At 44.3% G+C, this 23,735-nt stretch overlaps 1 protein-coding gene across 6 annotated transcripts; it reads left to right on the forward strand.

Annotated features, from left to right (window-relative positions):
• The first annotated feature begins 3,067 nt into the window (after window positions 1-3,067).
• On the forward strand, window positions 3,068-23,023 carry Mocs1 (Molybdenum cofactor synthesis 1). Of its 6 annotated transcripts, none has more exons than XM_050171430.3 (10): window positions 3,068-3,168; window positions 3,594-3,811; window positions 3,952-4,036; window positions 12,195-12,362; window positions 16,152-16,244; window positions 16,323-16,456; window positions 17,732-17,803; window positions 17,883-18,035; window positions 20,576-20,686; window positions 22,745-23,023. In XM_050171430.3, exons 2-10 carry the CDS (start codon window positions 3,686-3,688, stop codon window positions 22,919-22,921), a joined length of 1,119 nt encoding a protein of 372 aa, XP_050027387.1. In that variant the 5' UTR covers window positions 3,068-3,168; window positions 3,594-3,685; the 3' UTR covers window positions 22,922-23,023. The 6 variants fall into 6 exon arrangements, with proteins under 6 accessions (XP_050027387.1, XP_054922497.1, XP_050027388.1 ...); XM_055066522.2 differs by having other exon boundaries at window positions 3,165-3,236; XM_050171431.3 differs by lacking the exon at window positions 3,068-3,168 and adding an exon at window positions 3,175-3,276 and having other exon boundaries at window positions 3,952-4,041.
• Window positions 23,024-23,735: the final 712 nt, after the last annotated feature.

Below are 23,735 nucleotides of genomic sequence, written 5' to 3' on the forward strand. Positions count from 1 at the left end.
GTACTATTGGGAGTTTGACACAGACTCTGGGTTGAGCGATCATACTGCTCCGCGCAAGCTGCATTCAGTAGGTACTTTGTCATCTTTGGTAGCTTCTTTTCACGCTCTTCTCTTTCTAACTTCGCCTTTCGTTTAGACGCACCACTTTGATACTTCCGACCGAGCATTTTCGCATGAATGGATGCTAATTATTCACCGGGCACTTCGTCAGTCCTACGCGACCGCAGGTGCCCAACGGTGGCAGTCCCGATGACTGGCGCGCGCTGCCTGAATGGTCCGTGGCTGCCCGAGAGTGGTGCGTCCCCCGGGAGCTCCTCAGCGGGCGGGCTTATGCAAGCTTAACCAGCAGCTCGGGGCTGAATCGCAGCTCGCGATCAACTTCCTTTTATAGACGCGCGCCGCGTCTGTCTGTTACTAGCGCCAAAGCAAGTGTTCACATACGCATAGAGTTCCTTGTACAAATTTCCTCCTTCTCCGTACAAACTCACTCCTTCTCCCGTTCCAGTCTCGTCTTCCTATCGGCTAGGAACAATCGTCTGTTCTGGGAGGTTCTCGATTTTTCTTTCGCCCCGTCGACTCCGAGCGCGAGAACAAAGGGGAGAGGGTGACTCCTAGCGCGGGTGAAGTTACGCGCCCTCCGTCGCCTCTGAGTCATCTTTTTCTACTTCTTTTTGGAAAATTCGGCAGCCAGTCTGACCTACATTTCCGTTGAGCGCGCGCGAGGGTGCGTAGCCACTAGGCAGGAATGGACCCTGGAATGGGCCTTTGTGTCCAGCTCTCCAACTTCACTCTTCCACAACCCTAGCCCGAACAGTGAACATTCCATGCCCCACGGCACTCGGACAAAAGCACGTGTGACGTCTTCTTTCCTTTCCTTCCTAGACTCTGCCATCAGACTCATCATCATCTGCTATCGGACTCATCCATCCCCGTCCAAATTACCATCACGGTAAAGAAAAGTCGAATGGGAGGCACTGTTGGGTACTGCTGCACGTCCTTTTTTATGAGAAGGACAGCGGCGCGAATATTTGAGAGGTGGAGGGTGGAGTGTTGGTGATGAGGGGCAAGGGATATTTAGGTCCTCATCCCACATTACATGTTTTAGGTGTTTCCCCTTGCCCCTCTCCTCCTCTCCAGACAGCACAGGACAGACAGGAAACCACGAAAACTCTTCCAAGCAAACGCACCTCGCTTCGTAAGAAAGAGGGCCCCGTCGGGGTGGCGGGGGATTCCTGTTTTTGCAGCTCGACAAGCTCTCCCCAAATGATCAGGCTAAACACATGCTGTTACATTAGGCGGGGGGCCCCGTCTGCTCGTTCTGGTTTTCGCGCTTCATACATGTCGCTCGAAGTTCCGTTGCCCGTGGTTCCATATACTAAGCAGGTTAGAATAAATGGCCCACCTTCTCCTACTGTCCGAGGTGAGGCCCTGAGCTGCAGCCCCCTTAGCCCCCCTCCCTGAATCCAGCGCTGGTTTGTGCCATTGCTCGTGTGTTCATCGTCGTCGTGGTCTTCCACAGCTCGCTGGCTCTATCTTGAAAGCGATCGTCTTACGCGAAGGAGAAAAGGAAGGACAGTTTTCACGTTGGGTAACCGTAGAAAGGCTTACGCATTAAAGAAATTAGCACTATAGTAGCCGATGACGGGAGTGGTGAAATCGCGACACGCGGCGCTCTTTTTCCCGAGCACGACGATACAGTAAGCGCGTTAAAGCTAGCGCGCTCCGAACTACAAAGCCACGAACTCGAGTGCGCTCAGACGCGACGCCTTTGGAGCGTAGCTTGGCGGCTAATTCAGGTGACTGCGCCCCGGGAACACCAACGCGTCAACGGACGACTGTTATGACTGCCGGTGCACCTCTTCTCCCCGTGCCTGGTCTGTCGCCGACATCGCCAGCCACCTCCTACTTGTATCGTGCCTGTATACGCCGACTAGCTTCTTTTAAATGACCCCCGTGTCTGTCGCATTGAGTAGCACGGGTGCGCGAGAGCACATGCTCGCGCTCCAGTTTCTTGAATGCCAAAGACTCAGGGATGAAGTGGGTAAATTCATAGTATTTGATTAACCGCTTCAAGAAAGCTTCGTTTGGCATAGATTCCAAGATGTGCCTTGGATATATATATATATATATATATATATATATATATATATATATATATATATATGTAAGGCGCGCGCGCCTTAGGTACCGGCCACGTCGGAGTGAAAAGGCCGGTCGCAGGCCAAAACATTAGTAAAACTATTCCTTGACCTGTTGCACTGAAGATCATCCCTGCGTTTGAACGCTTCACTGATTATATATATACGTGCGAGTGTGTGTGAATGTGCGCGCGCTATATTGGTCTCCGCCCTATGATGGACTCCCTCTACTAAATGTGAGGGTTTTCGTGCCAAAACCGCTGTCTGATTATGAGTCACGCATATTGGGCGACTCCGGATTAATTTGGGTCACCGGCGGTTCTTTAACGTGCACCTAAATCTAACTGCACCTAAATCTAAGTACCGGTCTTCGACATTGCACAGAGCACATAATACAGAACAAAATCACAAAGCACAACTATAAAAAAAGTACAAAACATTTTTAAAGAACATGAAGGCCATCAGTCCTATAACTAATGCTCGAGAGCATCGCACGTGTAATGCGAAGACGTGGGATCGTTCCCCACCTGCGGCAAGTTGTTTTTTCATTCACTTTCATTGCTATAATTTATCATTTCTTTAATTCAATTATGAAGTACAAGTAATTTCCCCTGTATTGTCCTTGGTGTTTTTGTTTAAAAAGAGAGAGAGAGAGAAGAGTATCAAGTATGCTCAACCAACTCGCCCACATCAAGCTTCTATGTAGAGGAAGACTTTAAGGCCTGAAACTATCCAAAGTGTAATAACTAGTCAGGTTCCCAATTTTCAGTTTTGTAATCGATACCGGTGATGCTGTACAAAGAGAGCATCACAGCAATTTTAATTGTGTTTTACTTAATTCGACTTGTCCTACCCAACGCGGGGAGCATTCACAAATGATTTCCGGATCCGTTCGTATCTCCCGCGCTCACGCAAGGTATGGTCACTTGACCCTGGAAGGCCACGTGATGAACGGTCAGGGCCGCTGACGGCATAGCTGACGGTCCGCGTTCTGCATGGTCCGCTACAGACATGGCTACAGAGATAGCATGTGAGAGGCAGCTATAAATCCTGTGATGCTGTTGCCGTAGTTGGCGTCCTTCAGTCTGGAGGCCTAGAGTGAGCTTTATTATGGCGGTAGTGCGATTGGGTCTGGAAAGTATGTTTTCCGTCGCTCGCATAGAACCCACACCTGTATCCGGCCGTACGATATATATTTTTGTAGTTGCGCATGGATCCAGGAATTCGTTTACTTTGATGTGCTTATCTCTTGTCTATTTAGAGCTTGGCGCTTTCGCCCACTGCATACTGCTTTTTAGCACAGAAATACGCTGTTAATTTCTTCACGCCGATTCAAGGCAATCGGTTTTTAGACCAATCTTTTCTGTTCAGTTAGCCGCTGTCAGGAATACTACTGTGACGGCACTTAACGCCGTCGTGTTGACGTTCCGTTGTACCTGTTTTTTATGTGCACAGGCATTGCGCAGAGGCATCGGAGAAAGTTTCACGGGTCCGTCGGAGATTTACCAAAGCGTTAACCAAAAGCTTCCAAAAAAAACTGCTTCAAGATGCTATCGCGAACTTCACTACTACATCGTGCGGGCACAGCAGTCCGGATGCTGCGTCCCATGTCAGAAGCGAAGCAGCACAGCGTGGATAAAAGAGATACGACTGGTCTTTTATGCAATGACAAAGTAAGTACTGCACATTATTTATTATTATTATTTTGCTTTGAACACATATATACAATTAACAGGAACAGATATACATCGTGCACATGCAGCGTACAATGTACTTGTTGCTGACGGCTTAATGAATGATGATGTGTTTTCAGGATGCCGGTCAAGTTTTGGTGGACAGTTTCGGCAGGAAACACACTTACCTGCGCATCTCCTTGACGGAAAAGTGCAGCCTTAGGTGTAAGGTTTGTCACATTGGCTTCAGCTTACTGTAGTGTCGTATCATTTGCTGTCGTATGCGTCATGCAGCTTTGCTGTTGTGTTAGCTACATCATGTGTAATTAGCATTTGCGTGCTGCAGGTTTTAATAAATACCAAACAGGACTACGCGTGCACACATGTCCGTGGAACAGTCATTAAATACCAGGGTGATTTTACTGTGATACACAGCGAAGCAGCTGTTTGACGTTCACAGCATATATTGTCAGCTATTCTTTTAATGCATGGAGTAAATGTAGCAAGCACAGAGCCAACACACACATCAGTACTAACTTCCAACAAACACTTGTTGTGGCAGGCGTGTGCTGTTAAGGGGGTAACACGATGCTTTCGACTATTCATTTATTGCATTAAATTAAAGTCCTAAACTATAGAAAAAATAGTGACAAGCATCAGAGCGCTGCCAATTAATTTATTATAATAGCTTTTATCCAGCTAGTTTTAGATTCGTTTCCACGAGGAGGCGGTGTTATGGAATTACATTAGACTGATATGTATTGGCTGAACAACTCTTTAGGGAGCTAGGAGTGATTAATACTAATTACTTGCATTAAGGTGCATGTCACATCTGCAAAATTAAAGCTAATCATCAGTGCTGAAGGCATATGTCCACTTAGTAGCAGCACAATTTTAAAAATACCCATTTGCAAATTTGCGGCGGAGTGCACTAGTATCTTGCTGAACACAGTGGGGTAAAACCATGGAACACCAACATATTTTGTGGCTGTTACTGTTCAGTATGTAGTGCTTGTAGATGTGCAGCGATTGTTCAAGGAAACAGGTGAGCTTGGGATATATGTGAATGGTCCTTTCTGGGTAGTCTGGAGATTCCCAGCTTTATAACAGATTATCTATGGTAGGTATTTACAGGCTGTCCCTATGTGGTTCCCCAGTACATTGACAAGGCCTCTGCTAGCATCTGCAATGAGCCATGCATTCACATGTTCCCTTTGATAGGGGACACATTGCCCTGTGTGTAATGTCCATCACGCGAACAGTTGACACTTTTGTTTCAATTCTGCTTTTGCCATAGAAGGGCATAGGACGCTTTGTCTGGAACAAAAAGGGCAGATATTTTTGTGGAACGTGTAATCATTCTACATTCTGCCGCTGACAGAGATTTTACGGTGAAAATTGCAAAACTTGTGAATTGTAGACCTAAGAATGGAACAGTAATAATGACATAAATCTTCCACAGACCTCATTTCAAACGGTTTTATACTGTGAGTTTGCCACAGTGTGCAGTGCAACATTCTCAATATAGTCTGACGCCTTAAACACACAATGCTGAAGCTTTTTGAATTTCTGCATGCAATAAATTTCCCCAAGGATCCTCCCCTTACATCTCGCTCAGCCGATAATTCCTGTATACATTCTTGCAAGGGGTGCAACTTTTTTTTTCAAAACCTTGAAGTGTCGCCCTTGGCAGAAGGCAGGCCACTTTGGTACTGCCTTGTTTCCTGCCAAATTTTCTGACCGTGCGTTTTCCCATCGATTTCATTGTGCCAAGAGAGTGAATTCTATAATTTTCATAATGCGTCTGTTTGTTCACTTGTGCATGCCATGCATCTGGTGTCCATTAATTCTTGCTACTCGCTGTTAAAGCTTGGTTCGCCAACATACTCCATGGCGCTAGATATGTCTGTGACTTCAAAGCTGTTCATAGCAATGTCTGTAGACACCCGCGCAGTGGAAATCAAATTGGGGCATGTGCTTTTTACTTTATCTTTTTACTTTTGGGGGGAGTTTGGTCTGTGATCTTTGGGGTACAGCTCATACACGGGCATGCCCCTACTCGAGTGTATATGGTAACATTCCTGTCGATTTAATCCCTTTCCTCACTTTCTTTATCTTCACCCACACACACTACCGTGTTCCCTACCGCACAAAATTTTCTTCAGCAATGCGTCCCACGTCAGTGCAACAACCCATTAAACATTTGAGCATCTGAGATTAATGCGTCCTTGTACTATTAGTAATCTGCTTGCAGGCTAAATAAGCAGAGGTGCTGTAGTTAAAAGGAAGCTTTAGCTCTGGCCCAGCTCCGATGCTGCCTATTCAAATACATGTAAAATACAGAAACGATTTTCTGAGATAACCACTGGGCCGATGTTAGTTAAATTTGTTGCGTTTGTGGGAGAAATTGAAATTCTGGTGGCTGTTAAAAGCGGAATTTCAATTTAGGACCTGAACACTTTAAGAAGAACTTTCAATAACTGGCAAGCTTGAAAAAATATAGAAGCACATAGTCTACAAATTCATAGCTCTGCACCAAAGCACATATCACAGTTCTGTAAACTGCTTCCATGAGAACATCTAAGGCGGACAAATTTGATATATCAATTTATATCTTACGTGAATTTGTTACATTTGTAGTGTCTACTTTTTGGTGCATCGGCACGAAGGAAGAAGAGGATGATGAAGTTCCCCAATTGCCATATGTTCGCCAGTGCAAGTGTTAAAATATATTACTATGTAGCGTGACTGAATATGTCGCTCCATTGCCTGCAAGCAGTGACCTCGGATGCTTTTGAACTTTAACCTTCCTTACATTCACACCGCACACTTCGATTCCTCTCCAACACTCCTCATTCATAGAGGCAAGATGCGTTGCATCCACAAAGCGTCATTGCTTCCTCCCCTGCTTATGAGGGTGCAACCATCAAGCTTCCAGACTTTTGGCTGGCAGACCTTGCTGTTTGGTTTGCCACCAATCAACGTCTTTTCCAGCGAAATCGTATTACCTCACAGCAGGCAAAGTTCGACTGCGATATCAGCCCTCCAACAACTTCGAACGCCTCCGTCATTCATGACATCCATCTGACGCCAGCTGCCGAAAATCCGTACGACACCTTGAAGGCTGCGCCTCTTCGCCGCACGACAGAATCTTACCAACATTGGATGCAACTGCTGCTCACCATGGAAGAACTCGGCGATCAAAAACCAACTCAGTTGCTTCGTCGCATGTGCCGCCTTCATGGCAACAACTCAGCGTCAGCAGACACTACCATTTTCAGAGGGCTGTTTCTTCAGCGACTACCTCACCAGGTACGCATGATTCTATGTGTATCATCCACCAACTAGCTCAAAGCTTTAACTGAAAAAGCGGACAAAATTATGGAAGTTGGCATCCCAGGCATTACTGCAGTCCACCGTGGTCATGCTGTTGCTGCCGACACACACCATCTCTTGATGGCCATCTAAGTGCATCATTGAGTCGAATGCAAACCTTGCGCAACAGGTGACTCAGCTGGCTGGATTTCGTCCACAAGCTCTTCGTTCATTACCTGAGCCGTCATTTAATGGGCGCAACTGCCGAGTTTCTCCTTCACCGCATCAGTCGTCTTCAATCTGTTGGTATCACACTCGTTATGGTACCCGTGCTAGACAGTGCTGTCCGCCTTTCAGTTTCACGGGAAAATACCGGGCCTTGCACAGAGAACCCCGGAACCAGCCATCTCTTCCACATGACCAATCGCGTGACCGAGATTAGCTGCTTTGTAAACAGCGGCACCAAAATTTGCATTATTCTGCCTACTATTGTCAGACCGGCGCCGACGTGACAATTCTACGCCTTCATTCACTGCCGTCAGTGGCTCAGCCATTAAATCTTACGGTCAACGATCGGTCACTGGACATTGGACTGAAGCAGAAATCTTGCTGGTGTTTCCTTGCAGCTGATGTCTGAGTTCCCATCATAGGCACCGACTTTTTGTGGCATTTCAAGCTCCTCATCGACGTCAGACAGTTTCATTGACACGGAAACCCACTCAAGTGTTAAAGGCATCTTATCAGATGTTCCACCACTACAGCTTCTCCACATGCACTTCAATATTCCATCTCCCTGGTCAGCAGTTCTTGCGGAATTTCCTGACCTTTTCCTTCCACACTTCACTAACACCACATCGTCACGAAAAGCCCACCGGTCTCCACACTACCTCACCGCCTAGCACCAGACTGCCTCAAAATTGCTTGCCAAGAATTTGAGCACATGCTCAAACTTGGTTTTGTGCTGCTCTCTTCCAGCCCGTGGTCCTCAGCGCTCCACATGGTGCCCAAGAGTGGTGATCGGAGATTTTGCGGTGATTATTGAACTTTGAATAAAGTATCCATTCCTGACCGATACCAAATTCTGCATATACAGGATTTCACTGCCGCACTCCACAACTGTACAATTTTCAGTAAAATTGACTTACTAAAAGTGTATCACCAGATCCCTGTTGAGCCATTCAACATACCAAAGACTGCTATCGTCACTTCTTTTGGCATGCTCAGGTATGCTCTTCGGACTCCACAACGCAGCCCAAACATTTCAGTGCTTTGTTGATGAAGTACTTCGCTGCTTCTCCTGTTGCTTCGTCTATTTAGATGGTATCCTTATCTTCAGCTGCAGCACATGCGAACACATGGCTCACCTGCGCCAAGTTTTCACGCAACTATGACAGTAGGGTCTCGTTACCAATTTCACAAAGAGCGAATTCGGTGGCTCAGAGTTAGATTTCCTTGGCCATCATGTCGATCGTCGCGGTATCCAACCACTTCCCAGTCGTGTCACCATCATTTCCGAATTTCCACGACCAAGAACAGTGAGGAAACTTCGTGAGTTTTCAGGACTTATGAATTATTACCACAGGTTCCTGCCATGCTGCACCACCATCTTACAGCCACTTCATGACTTGTTGGGTCGCCACATGAGACCAAGCGCTCCTTTACCTTGGACAGAAGCAGCTACCACAGCATTTGAAAAGATGAAAGCGGAACTCGCCAAGGTGACACTTTTTGCTTATCCAACACCCAACAGCCTCACCTGCGTTAAGGTAGACACTTCGGACGTCACTTTTGGTGCTGTCCTCCAACAGTTTGTCGCCGGCACATGGCAGCCCCTCTCCTTTTTCTCCAAGATGACACCACAAGAGCAACCCTACAGCACTTTTGGCCGTAAGTTGCTGGCTATATACCTTGCTGTCGAATACTTCTACCACTACCTCGAAGGTCATCATTTCTTCATACTGACGGATCACAAGCCTCTAACGTATGCCCTGAATTCAAGCAGAACCTCGTACACTCCTCGTGAGCTTCGACACGTGGCGTATGTACCCGAGTTTACCAGTGACATTCATCATGTCAATGGCAAGGACAGCACAATGGCCTATGTACTATCTCAGCTGCACGTCGACTATATCTTCGTCACCAGACCCCACGTGGATTTCACACACTTGGCCTCAACACAGCGTGGTGGCAGCAATCTCCACAAGCTCCGCATCACTGGTACTTCACTCATGCTTGAAGTTTTCATGCTTGGCAGTGACATGCCTGTGATGCTTCAAACAGTCGCTGCCATTTATATTTGCCACCAGCTTTTTGTCAAACCATCTTTGAAGCCCTACACTCCCTGTCACACATGAGAATGAGAGCAACACAACACCTAGTAACCTCTAAATATGTGTGGCCCCATATAAAAGCTGATCTTTGGAAGTGGATGTACGGTTGCTTGAAATGCCTAGAGGGTAAACTTTCTAGACATGCAGTCGGCCCAGTGGAAAGTTTCAACCTCCTAATGCCCGCTTCAGTCATATCCACATAGATATTGCTTGCCTTTTGCCTCCTGTGCAAGAGCGTAGATACATATTAATGTGCATTGACCGTTTTACTCGTTGGCTCGAAGCTGTTTTGCTTACGAACATTACCGCAGAAACAGTCGCACAGGCTGTTGTCGAAGTCTGGATCAGCCGATATGACATACCCTCTACTAAACTGACCGCGGTCGTCAGTTTTGTTTGAGTCTACACTTTTCCGTAACATCTCGGAAACACTTGGTAGCACACACATTAGGACAACTGCCTACCATCTGGCATCTAACGGAATTGTCTTATGTTTTCATCGACAGTTAAAGGCTGTCCTAGTGTGTTGCGACAATACCATGCCTTGGATGGAACGACTTCCTCTTGTCCTGCTCGGCCTCTGGACTGCACTGAAGAGCGACACGCAGTGCTCTATGACAAAATTTGCTTTTCGCAAAACAATCCGTGTGCCCGTAGAGTTCTTTGGTACACGGTCATTACCTGTACCCTTTGAAATCGCCAACTACGGAAGCCGATTATACGCAGTGATGGACATCATTGTTCCGCCACCTGTTTGCCCCAATTGTCAGAACACGTTTGTCAGCCTGCACCTCAGCGACTGCACACACATCTTCATAAGCCAAGACGCAGTCCATGCTCCGCTACAACCACCATATGATGGCCCCTTCAGGGTACTAAACCGTATGCCCAAACACTTTACAGTGATGATCAACGGGTGCAAAGACACCGTATCCATTGTCCATCTTAAACTGGCTCATCTCCACAATGAATAGATAAGCACACACACTGCCACAAATGTCCTTGAACCTACATATTGCTGTCCTAAAGTGCATTTTGCTACAGATATGACCTTCATTTCTTTGTTTCGCACCCGCCAGCAGCCCCACGGCTTCCTTACTAGGGGGAGGGCCCTGTCGCATCTACTTTTCGGTGCATCGGCTCGAAGGGAGAAAATGATGAAGTTGCGCGTGCTAAGTGTGCTGCTTGTTCTCCGATTGCCATATGTTCGCCAGTGTGAGTGGTAAAATATATATTACTATGTAGCGTGACTGAATATGTCACTTCGTTACCTGCACATTGTTTGCAAATGTTTGGCAAGAGTCCTACACACATATTAGAGGTATACTTGAGAGCCATGCATAATACATCAATTTTGTCCACTTTAGATGTACTAATGATAAAATTTACAGAATTATATCATTCGTCAGTGCTGAGTTAGAGTTGTAATCTTGATAGTTTTGTTTTCCAAACATTAGCTATATTCAACACCTTTTATTAAACAATTGGTGGCCTAAATAAAAAATTCGCTACCAACAGTCGCTAAATTTTAAAGGGGTCCTTAACCACCCCTCGGGCTTGGTGTAAAAGCAATCTGCGGATAGCATACGCTGCTGTGAACATCTTAGCCATGTTTTGCAGTCATGCATAGCATCTGGAGCTCGCAAGCTAAGTACGAAGTTGCGTTTCTCTCAAATGCTTTGTTTTCAACTCTTTTCTGGACGCTTTATCTCGTAATATAGCAGATTCCCATATGCGGCTGCTATTGGCCAATAGCTGATGTCAATCAAGAAGAGCGTTTGGATCAGTGTGCTTCTTGCTACTGTTGCTGTGTATATTTATCGACAGGCTGAGCAGGCTGACAGGCTGTGTATACTTAAACAGACCGAACTAAGTGAAAATTTGCTTCCGAATTTCGATAATAATTATGTACTTCCGGAAGAAGCCAACTATCGTCGGCTCACGCAAGGCCGTGGCTGCTCGCATAGCAAGGAAACTTTGGCCACCCTGCTTATCAGTGTCATAGCCATCGGGTGTCAATAATATACACTAGTTTTGAATGCTCAGCTAGCCTCGAAGCCCCCAAAACTTAAAGCCAGACCACACACACGCTTGCCAGTATGTGCTCATTCCTTACCGCTCTTGGTTAGATGCCTTGGCAAACTTATTGATGGCAGATGTGGCAACTATCCATTGGTCAAGCTGGTGAAGGACAAAGCCAGTCCGCATGAGCATATGAACATGAGCATACACTCAGGCCCTGTCATGCACAAAGCAAACACAGGGTGCCATGATGAGTCCACTGGCTAAGTGCAGTGCGGCTCGCTGAGGACAACCACTGCATTTGGCTTACGTTTGGTGCATTGCAGGCACCGAAATCGGAAGTAGTGGCATCTACGTTAACATCCAAATCAAATTTGAACTGCGCACCATGGTGACTTCCAGTAGGTGGAGCATTGCGGGCCTGCCCCGCTCCGCCGTAGTTTCCGCTGTGCAAGGCATTGAAAAAGGAGCGGGAGCACTGTGAAAGGCATGTTTTATTGCCAATAACTCCGCCTCTGTTGAACGCATTGAAGTACTTAACTTCAAATGCATTTCTCCACTTTGATAAAAAGTGGTTCAGGGCTTTTTTAGCTTCTTCTTTTAAGTGCAATAAACTCGTCAAATTTGGTGCAGTAGTTGCAGAGCAATACTATTTCTCTTTCCCATGTATTTAGATAGGAGCCCTCAAGCTAAAGCTTCCTCTTAACTTGTTGCAGGTGTCTACTGCATGCCAGAGGAAGGTGTACCATTGACTCCAAATGAAAAATTGCTCACTTCAGACGAAATAGTGCAGTTAGCAAGTCTGTTTGTCAGTTTTGGCGTGACCAAAATTCGTCTCACTGGCGGAGAACCTCTTGTCCGAAAAGATGCTGTCAGTATCATTGGTAAGTTGTCCATTCTCTTGCAAAATAAGTCCTTGGAAAAGCTTTCTATTTATGATTAAAGGTTTCACATAACACGTGGCGTACCATGTATGTGAGTGACAGGTACTTTAGCACCATTTTTAACTTCATTACAATGTATTATATTGTACTAAAATATCCTACCATCTGATACCATCAACTCATGTATTAGTGTGGGATTGTAAAAGCGCCTCTTTCACTGGTGACTGCACACTTGCATGGTTCACTTTTTTCTTCCTTGCACATTGCCTCTCAGCAGAAGCAATGGTTACGTGTAAAGTGGTCTTTTGAATTACCTTTCATAGATGGTGTTGGTGGTGGTCGTTTGAGTGGTGGAAATCAGCGGGACATTCACCTTTGACCTGGCCAATTTACTGCACAGCTCTCACAATTTCATATTCACAGAAGCTAGTGAATGTCACTATAGTATACCTTCAGAAAAAATGGCAGCAGTTTAATTAAAGAGCAGCTAAAGAAATGCACCTGATCAGTTTAAGCTGGTAAAGTATTATTTAAGAGTTTTATTTTCATTAATTTTGTGGTAAATAGTTGATTAGCAAGTTATAAAATGAAGGCCAAATTTTCATCTTGCCGAAATCCGTGTGCTGGTACATCAGAGTGACGTCATGGATTTCAGTCTATTGTATTTGGGCCATTGCGGTGCTGTAGAGGTCATCAAAATTTGTTGCCGTATTTGTTTGATTCTAAGCCAATACTTGTTAATAAAGAAAGTGGGATACATGTGTCATGGGACGACTTAGATTTTAGGATTTGTCCAGTGTGGCCACTGGTCACATCAAGCACATGTCTCTGGGGCAGGTGGCAAGCTGGATTGCGACTGCATGGGAGGACATCTCGGCTGCCAACGTCATGTTCACATTTAGGAAGTGTTGTATTTCCAATGTGCTGGATGGTACAGAAGACACCGCATTGTGGGAGGAGGAAAGCGACAAGGAATTCATTGATCTCAATGTGGATGACAATGATGAGTGACTGGTTGCATGCAGTATGCTGCAGCAGATTTGCCACTAATGTCACTTGTTTGAAATAAACATTGTTTGAGCCTTCAAAATGTTAATGCTTTATTTTGTTGTCAGCTTACGTAGAAGATATATATATACACACACATACGACGTGTGTTCAAAAAAAAACAGAAGTTTTGAAATAGCGCGCCAACCGGCAGAGGGAGCGCACTGCGGCTACTGAGCGCATATTGAGGCAGGTTTAGACAACAAACTGCCATTTGCTGCATTTCACTCTGATCATTAGTTAGTGAGCTACAGCCACTGAAGTGAGCACATGAACAAGCTGTTCTTCGGATTGGTGCCAAAGTGACAATGAAGGAATTGGAAGGACAGCGTGTGAGTGTGAAGTTCTGCTACAAACTTGGGAAAACTTTCACAGAGACATTTCAGTTGCTTAGCCAAGCATACGGGGAGGACTGTAAGAGTCGCACGCAGTGCTATGATTGGTTCAAGCGTTGTGAACACGGAAGAATGCCGGTCGGTGACGATCCCAAGCCTAGACGACCTTCCACATCCACAGATGGTGACCTCGTCAAGAGAACTGTGATTCGTGGAAATCATCGTTTGACTGTTCGAGAAGTCGCTGACAAAGCAGGTATCAGTGTAGGATCACGGCATGAAATTTTGAGTGACAAACTTGGGATGTATTGTGTTAGTGCAAAATTCATGCCGCGTTTGTTGACTGACGAACAGAAGCAGACCCGTGTTGAAATCAGCCAGGAACTGCTCGCCACTGCCAATGACGATGAAAACTTTCGTAAGAACGTCATAACAGGCGATAAGACATGGGTTTATGGCTATGATGTTGAAACGAAGGTGCAGTCATCGCAGTCGGTGGCCAAAGGTTCTCCTCGTCCAAAAAAAGCATGCATGAGTCGGTCAACAATGAAGGTGATGTTGATTGTGTTTTTTGACTGCAAAGGCATTGTCCATCAGGAATTTGTGCCACATGGTCAAACGGTAAACAAAGAAGTTTACCGGGGAATCCTTGCACATTTGAGAGATTCTGTGCGCAGTAAGAGGCCTGAATTGTGGGAAGATCAGGCTTGGAGGTTGCATCATGACAATGCCCCGGCTCACGCATCGCTCCTTGTCCACAGCTACTTAGCGAAACACCACACTGCTGTTGTGCCCCACCCACCATATTCTCTGGACATAGCCCCAGCATACTTTTCTCTATTCCCCCAAGCTGAAAACCACCTTGAAAGGACATCGTTTCCAAACTGTAGAGGAGATCTAGGACAATGCGAGAAGAGACCTGCGCACCATTCCAGAAAGTGCGTTCCAGGAGGCTTTCCAAAAATGGAAGAAAAGATGGGAAGAGTGCATTGCCAGTAGAGGGGACTACTTTGAAGGGGACAGCACTTAAAATGTTGTACCATAAGCAGTAAAGGTGTTGTAGCAAAACTTCGGTTTCTTTTTGAACACACCTCGTGTGTGTGTGTGTGTGTGTGTGTGGGTGTGTGGGTGTGTGTGGGTGTGTGTGTATATATATATATATAAATACATAAACGAGAACAAAGGGGGTTAACTGAGGGGCCTGATATTTATTAGTCATATCATAAGAAGCCAACAAATACTGACACCAAGGACAACCTAGGGAAAATTACTTGTGCTTCGTAAATTAAATAAAAAACGATGAATTAATGGAAATGAAAGTGAACGAAAAAACAACTTGCCGCAAGTGGGGAACGATCCCACAACCTTCGCATTACGCGTGCGATGCTCTGCCATTTGAGCTACCGCGGCACCGTTTACCCATCCACTTTCTTGGGTATTTATGTTTCCTTGTAGAACTCTGGGAATGTTAGCCAGCGCCACGAGACCATGAATGTGAATATATATATATATATATATATATATATATATATATATATATATATATATATATATATATATATATTTTTTTTTTTTTTTTTTTTCATTCTGGCTTTTAGATTTTCAAATGTCAGCTTTAAATCATGATCAGCTTAGATCTGAGTAAATGTGGTATGCTCAGTCTGCCTACTTTAGCTTTTTTGGAATGACATTGTAGTTCATCTTTACTGATACAATAATTATCTAGGCTGTAGCCACCATTGTTCTTGCACTTTTTTTCTGCCTTGCCAAGCCTCCCCTCACAGTAAGAGTGGCTTTTTCAGTGTTGTAGAAGATAAGTAATATAGTTCAGCTTATTTTTCTTAGTAGCCTTTTAAATATGGTGTGTCATGTACTCTATATGTTTCCACATAGAATATGCAGTCTTATGTTACTAGATTGTAGGATGACTTCAGTGATCCACTGTGGTGACTCAAAGTATATGGTATTGTACTGTTGAGAAAAGGTTGCGGATTCGATTCCCATCCACAGCGGCCACAGTCCAGTGTAGGTGAAATGCAAGAACACTGGTGTACCGTGCTTTCAATGCACTTTGCAGAACCTCAGATAGTCAAAATTAGTCTTGAACCCTCCACTATGGCATCCCTCATAACTGCTATGCAGGTTTGAGATGTTAAACCCCACAAGTTAATTGTAATTTAGGATGACTTCAGTGTCTACAGAAGTTAGTTACTGTGAATAAAAATAGTGAATATTGTTGTTTTTATATTTGTGTCTTAGTTTGAATAGCACTGTAAAGCTAAAGCGTGTCTATTTACATCCTGTCTACTCTGCCAAAATGCAGTTTGTTGTGCAGTTGGCCTTATTGCATGGCTTCATTGCAACGCTGTTACCAAGTAGATGATGGGTCTCTTTCTGTACATTTCAGAGCGCCTGGCAAAAATTCCACAGCTGGAAGTGTTGGGCATTACGACAAATGGGTTGGTGCTGTCGAAAAAAATACCAGATTTGAAGAATGCAGGTGGGACTTTTTGTTGTTCAAGAGTGGCTTACTCTTTCGTGGTTGTAGTTTTATGCAAATCAGTGCTTTCAAATGCAGGTTTAACACATGTAAATATAAGTCTTGACAGCCTAGTGCCTCAGAAATTTGAGTTCCTGGCGAGGCGCAAAGGATGGCATGTCGTGAGGAAAAGCATTGATGATGCGTTGGCAGCTGGCTTTGACTCTGTTAAGGTGAGTGTCATCATAATGTGAAATAGACCTGAAATGATCCTACATAGCCAGATTTTCATAACTGCATTAAATGGGTTTTCAAGGCAGTGTTGCTGAAACACTGTTTAGAACTGTGTCAGTCTGTTCAGGCAATACAGTAGAACCTTGTTGATATGTTCTCGCTACATACATTTTCGTGGTGCCAGTGTTTGCAATCGAGAACACAAAGAATTACCCAATGAGTTACGCTCAATTTTTACCGGTTGATATGTTCCCAGAAAACATGATTTTTCAGCATGAACGTTCATTACGTCACCAACATATGATACGTTTTCTGGGCGCTAGATCCCATGTAAACAAGAAAATGTGCGAGGTGTGTGCGATCCAGAACAGTACATAGCTGCCCACCATGGCAACTTCACCACAATACTCACCTGCCTGTCTTGCGTGAAAATGCCAGCGCGCACTCAGTTTCTCATTTCAGTACATGTACCAGCAAATCTTCTCCGGGGTTGTTGCGTGTGGCATTCGCAGCTATCACAGCCAATCTTATTGGGACAAGCATCTTCGCATATATCTGTTTCACAGCGCGTGCTGCTGTCTGAAGCGTAGCGCATGCTTTTAATAGGCGATAACCGAAATGCACCGCCATTCCCTGCTGCAGACTGCGATCACATATGTTTTTCGGCCGCAAGATCCCGTGTGAACAAGAAAAGGCGCGAGGTGAGCGTGATCGAGAACACTATATAGCCGCCCGTCTCAGTGAAAACGACAGCGCGCACAGTTCCTTATTCCGGTACCAGCAAATCTCCGCCCGGGTCATCGCATGCCGCATTCACAGGTACAGCCGCCAAGCCTATTGCGATAAGCATCTTCACCTATCTTATTTACAGTGCGTGGTGCATAGTGTCATTAGTAGTGTACTGCATGGTTTTAGCATGCGACAATACAAACGCGCCGCCATTCCCTGCTGCAGGTGGCGCGATGTGGGCATCACATTTCGCTTCGGCTGCATCCAGCACCGCCCTCCAACTCGATTTTTCTGCCGCAACGATCCACGCGATGCTTCGCATTACGTTGATCGTTGATGTCAACAATAGTTGAGTCTGTCAAATTTTTTTTAGTTACTTAGGATCGTACGTTTTTCCGATGAGTGCGGTTATTTTTCTTGCGTTTTTTTCGAAAACGTATGAACAAGGGTCTACTGTATTACGCAATCTAGAGCAAACGTAGCTGCTTAGTGATGAAGTGCAGATGCTTACACCAACACTTTCTATATGAATTATTTTTGCCCAGATAAACTGTGTTGTGATGAAAGGAATTAATGAAGATGAACTGGTTGACTTCGTGAAGCTCACAGAAACTAATGTAAGTACCATGCGTTAGAAGAGGCAGTTGCCTTGCTTGGCTGAGCTGTGTGAAAGTTTTGTGGATGCTTCTGTTTCAGAATGTTGAAGTGCGGTTTATAGAGTACATGCCCTTTGATGGCAACAAGTGGAGCAGGCAAAAACTTGTCCCTTTTGAGCGCATGTTGTCGACCATAAAAAAGGAGTTGCCCTTCTTGGAGCGACAAGAAGATGGGCCAAATCATACCTCAAAGGTAATGTACACAACACAAGATTGTATATGTTCAACTGCTGCATCAGCAATTTAAACGGTACTTCATTCAGTGAACTACGTATAAACAGTTCAGTTCAGGAACCATTCCACTTTGCCGAAAGGTGGGCTGCTCATGTCTGGGAGTTGAACCAAGCACACAAAATTCATTGTCTATGCTCTGTACACACTTATTTATTGAGTGTAACGTTTTGACATGTTATAACATATTCAGACCTGATCATAAGTTTGTCGCATTCTTTTATAATAATAAGCAACAGCTTTGTTGAAGCCACCACTATTGGGACCACTTATCGCCTCACTATAACGGAAGTTTGTAAGGCTTAGCCCTGCCGTGTGATACATGAATGCTTTCACGATCAGAGTAAATTCCTCTGAAGACTTCATCTGAGAGCTTTGCTGTTTGTATTACCTGAGTGCAGGCTGTGTGGTGGCCATTAGCTTTATTCCAATTTGTTTGTGAGTAATGAGGCAGGGAAGCTGAAGTTGTAAAAGTTATGATGTCCATGGCTGCTTATGCACTGTGTTGTCTGCTCTAATAAATTCTATAGCAAGTTTATCCTACTGTGTAATCTTGTACCACTTTAACCACATTAGTTAATAAATCAAGTGTTGTCGGCTGCACTCTGCACACTTGGAACATAAATTACATTTGTATAAATGAAAATGTCATCATGGGTAATGCGCTCGAAAAAGCCATGTACATGTCATCGCCTTTGCCAGCACAGTGGTCTGCTGCATGGAAATTGTTGAACTCCTTGCGCACAAGTTTATTTCCAGTTATGATGTGCAGAAAAACAATACATAAGTATGTCTCATTGGGCAGAGCGATGTCACATAAGGGCACAATGGTGATTTCATCAAGGACTTTAACCATAAGAGGTATTTCTGCACCATTTGTTAAAAGTATTGTGTATAGCTCATGATCCCTAGCCCCCACAATGCTTTCATCTCCAATGCCCACAGTGGTAGTGAATATATAGCAAGCATAATGAAGAAAGGCCCGTTGTTAAAACTTGTGACTTTTTAAATTCCCAGGTATTTTCTTTTTAGCTCATTAACTAATTGATTGTGTTAATTTACATATGTGTGAAGAGAGGGACAAAAGGCATATTTTCTATTGGTGTTTACTCAGCTCATCAACGCTTTAGAGTGCTTACAAATATTCTATTTTTGTCAGTAATTTTTATTTTTACACTGCCTGGAAAGGCTTGTAATGAACTGATGACAAAATTTTGGATCCTGCTGTCAAGTTAGAAATTAATTCTGGTTGAGAATACGCAAAATTCTCTTAGTCCTAAGAGAATTTTGCATGTTCGCAACCAGCAATGCTGAAACTTATTTGACTTGCACAACGTAAACACTTATTAGATCAGAAACAGTGCATAATAAAGGGAAAATAAGACATCCACCCAATCGTAGCGATTCCTACAAAGGAAACCCACACGGTTTCCTCGAAAGAAAAGCCTCTCAGTTGAAGAAAAATTTGTCATGGTCTGGGACTCGAATCTGGGACCACCGCCTTTCTGGGGCAGCCACTCTACCATCTGAGCTAACCAGACAGCTAGCGGATAGCAGGGCAAAATCAAAGATGGTAGAGCGGCTGCTCCGGAAAGGCGGTGGTACCGAGTTCAAGTCCTGGACCAGGACGAATTTTTCTTCAACTGAGAGGCTTTAATTTCAATGAACCCATGTGGGTTTCCTTTGTATAAATTGTTACGATTGGATGGATGTCTCATTTTCCCTTAATTATTTACTTCTATCTACCTTGCGGTTTTCCACAGAACTATTACATTCAAACCCTTGCCTTTACTTCGAGTTGTTGAAAATTTTGACTTCGACCTGCTATCTGCTAGCTGGCTGGTTAGCTCAGCTGGTAGATCGACTGCCCCAGAAAGGCGGTGGTCCCGGGTTCGAGTTCCGGACCAGGACGAATTTTTCTTCAACTGAGAGGCTTTTCTTTCGAGGAACCCGTGTGGGTTTCCTTTGTAGCAATTGCTACGATTGGGTGGATGTCTCATTTTCCCGTAATTAATTACTTCTCTCCACCTTGCGGGTTTCCACAGAACTGTTACGTCAGATACAGTGCAGTGTGCAGCTTTATTAGCACGCACTATGTTGACATGACATATTCTACAAATCGCTCGATTTGCTCATGTCCTGTTATTAGATCGCTTGCATCTTATAATATTTAGCGTGACTAAATCGAAAGCTACAGATGGGTCGTGATAATACAGATTTGTATAGTATCGAAATGGTGGGTAATCCAAAGAGATTTCAAAATTTTGGTTGACCCACTATGTTTCCGATGTGTAGACTGAGGGAACAAGCACATTTGGGTTCACAAGTACTTCTTGAAACTTAGTTTTCAGTGAAGCCAAAAACTTTGGGAGACCTCACGTTGCCAAGAAGGCAAAGGTCTCTTAATTAAGAAGTAAATATTAGCACTCATGTTGTGTGCCTTACTTTTGCCACGTTTCATAATGCAGTAAGGGCCCCTTTTTCTAACTTTTTTTTTTGCAGTTATTTAGAGTACCTGGTTGGACAGGGAAGATCGGTTTTATAACGTCTATGACTGAACACTTTTGTGGAACATGCAACCGCCTTCGCATCACAGCTGATGGAAACCTCAAGGTTTGCTTTCTTCAAATTTATATTATCATATGGAGTTTATTCAAAAACTAGCGCACGATTTCTGAAAAGCGACCTGTTTCCCTTGTATACAGCCTATTGTCCTTCATAGCCAGATGTGCTGTTATGCTCATCTGTGTTCTAGTTCTCCACAAAACATTTGCATGCGTTCTTCCATTTATCTTTTTTTTTTTTTTTTTCGGGGGAGGGGGTGGAGGGGCAGAGTAGACACTGCTATGTGCATAAAGTACAGCTCATGATGTTTGCAGACAACAATGAACAAGAGACGCGCAACCTTGAGCGTAACCATTTTTCGCCTACAAGCAGGAGAAAGCTCTGTGATAAAAACTCAGTGCAGTGAAGTGTTCAACATTTGATGGTTTGGCGCTCTTGTCACATTTGTTTTTTCCCTGGCACTATAAGCTAACACACGTAATAGTTTGCCATTTCTTTTCAGTTTTGTTATGTCAAATATTGCTGGTGCTAAAAACTTTTCATTCTCATTCCAACCTGATCTTATTTTTGTGCTTTTCCTTTAAATAGTGAGTGTGGTGTTTTAGTTTTGTGGATGTCTCAGCTTGATGTAGTAAAGTCCATAAAATGGGATAGAAAAGTACCTTAATGGCTGAGTGCATCTGTGTTTTTACCCGTCATTTCACCCACACGACCGCGGCTTCAGACACACACACACAGAAAAATGAAGGTTGATTACTGGGATTTAAAGTCCAGTAGCAAAACAGTTTCTGCGAGATATATCATAGTGGATGGCTTCAGATTAACCTGAACTACTTGGGTTTGCTTAACAGGCATTTGGTGGTGCTCACTACACTCATATTTTTGCATGAACCTGCGACCTCGTATTCAGCAGCAAAATGTTATGCCCACTGAAGCACCATGGTGAGCCAGAGACAAAAAGACATTTGTAGTGCAAATATATATGTTGCTGTGGCAACAGATTTGGCACCACATTTTATGTGGCAGCAGAAACTGTTCAGATTAGCAGAGGAAGCTTTAGCCCAGCGGTTCCTATCTGACTACATACAAACTAAGAAATTGTTTTTCTCGGCAACCACTGCACAAAATTTGACAATGTTAAGAAAATGTTAAAATCTTAAACAAACCTTGTGTTGCCTTATATTTCCTCGTATCTTGTTTATCTTAAGTCTACCAGCCTCTTTTTGGCCGATCCCTCCTTGCGAGCGTGTGCCATAGTAGGAAATCATATTCATCATCAACATGCAGCGACCATCCGAGAGAGTGAGTTGGTGGCCCGACATCTACCACCCACTTCTTCACCAATCCCCCTGTGTGGGTATTTGCCCATACATAGTATGGTAAATTATCATCATAATCAACACGTGGCGACCATCTGAAAGAGCTGGTTGGTGTTGGCACAAGAGATGGATACGTGCATTTGTGGCCATATGGATAGCGCACGCATTTACTTGGGCAGAGCCCAAGCAGTGACTGAACGACCAGGGCCAAGCCATAGGTTGGTAGGCAAAGAAATCTTCACTTTAAAACCTCATAAACGTTTTAACAACCTCTTCAAAGCTGTAAACTCAGATAATAGATTTGTCCGCTTTAAATGCTCAAATGCGTGCAGTTTACAGAACTGCAGTATCTGTTCATGGTGTGTGCATACGTGTGCATTTTACATGTATTAGAATAGGCAGATAGAAGTTGGTACTGAACTCTAAAGCTTCCTCTTAATATCACACGACTGTGGGAGGAACAACATTAGCTGCCAAGTGAGATGGTTCATTGTGATAAGTAGAGAGCAGCACAAGCAGATGGGACGCAGAAAAACAAATGGTGGCGAGACTTCAGCTTTTAGAAGCATCTGATAGTTTTGAGCCAGTTGGAAGTTCAGGTCTGTCTTTGTGTCTTTCTGGTGCCTCCTCGTCTGTTTGCACTGCTTGTCACTTCTTCTGAAGGAAGGAGTGAGGAAATATGAAACCAAGTTGTGCAAGACATTCATAGAAACAAGTGACCCAATGTAGTTTAGGGTGCATAGCTTATAGAAGAAAAAATTAACCGTTTGCTTTCTGCCATGTGTAGGTGTGCCTTTTTGGTGGTGATGAAGTCTCCCTGAGGGATGCAATACGAGGTAAAGCTACACCGGATGAGCTCCTGAGCTTAATTGGCAGCGCTGTGCTGAGGAAGAAGTTCAACCATGCTGGCATGGACAAGCTGTCAACGCTGAGAAACAGGCCTATGATACTTATTGGAGGATAGATTGATTTTTACATGAATTGTGCTCCAAGCACTCTTTGTTATAGATAGAAATGATAATGTATTTTTTGATGTGATTTAGCTAATAAACATTGCTGCAGCAAATTTTCACCCTTTGGGCTCCGTATGTTCCCCCGTTTTACTGTCTGCAGAAAAAGTCTAGGGTGTGGGACCTGCAAAAAAATATAAATTTCTGTGACTCCATTGTCGCACAGCCTGGAATTGGGAGTCGCAGTCTGCGATAGTTTGTGGAGCCTGCACTTCACTCCACTTGTTGATAGGCCGCATTGCAAAAGTGCTCAGATAACTTGAGTTCTTGTAAACTGTTGAAAACGCCCTGGAAACTTGATGCTGGCGTGCACTACTCTGGTGCCACCTAGTAGCCTTCGTCGCCGCAAAGTGCATAGTGTGCAGCAGAATGCTTTTCTTCTCACGCTTTTTGCCGTACTCTCCTTCTCCGCTTTCTGCCTCATGGTTCCGCTGCGCCCGCATCCTCTGCTTTCTTCCTCACACCGTCTTTGCTATTGCTGTCTTTCATCCACGCTTGCATTTGCTCTTTCATCCTTTCGCTGTGCTCGTTCACTCGATTACGAAAATGCTGAGGGACGATGCCAATGCATGCTGCAGAAAGGGGCACCTAAAAGCTGTGCTCTAAAAGGCAGTTTAGAGCATAGACTTCCTTTATAATTTGTGACACTTGCAATAATTTGTCGCAGAGGCAGAGAAATGCACCAGTGCATACAAAAAAAGAAATGCAGCAGTGTGAACGGATTTAAAATTTTCATGACATGCTGCCAAAAGCTTGCTATTGAATTCT

The sequence above is a fragment of the Dermacentor andersoni genome, chromosome 6 (genome assembly GCF_023375885.2).
Source record: "Dermacentor andersoni chromosome 6, qqDerAnde1_hic_scaffold, whole genome shotgun sequence".
Classification (NCBI taxonomy): Eukaryota; Metazoa; Arthropoda; class Arachnida; order Ixodida; family Ixodidae; genus Dermacentor; species Dermacentor andersoni.

What these genes read in the sequence shown, in the direction of transcription:
- Mocs1 (XM_050171430.3), top strand. Translation starts at nt 3,686, where the DNA reads ATGCTATCGCGAACTTCACTACTACATCGTGCGGGCACAGCAGTCCGG. An exon ending in GGAAAAGTGCAGCCTTAGGT is followed by an intron (nt 4,037 to 12,194) that starts GTAAGGTTTGTC and finishes AACTTGTTGCAG; the next exon opens with GTGTCTACTGCATGCCAGAG. An exon ending in AGATGCTGTCAGTATCATTG is followed by an intron (nt 12,363 to 16,151) that starts GTAAGTTGTCCA and finishes TGTACATTTCAG; the next exon opens with AGCGCCTGGCAAAAATTCCA.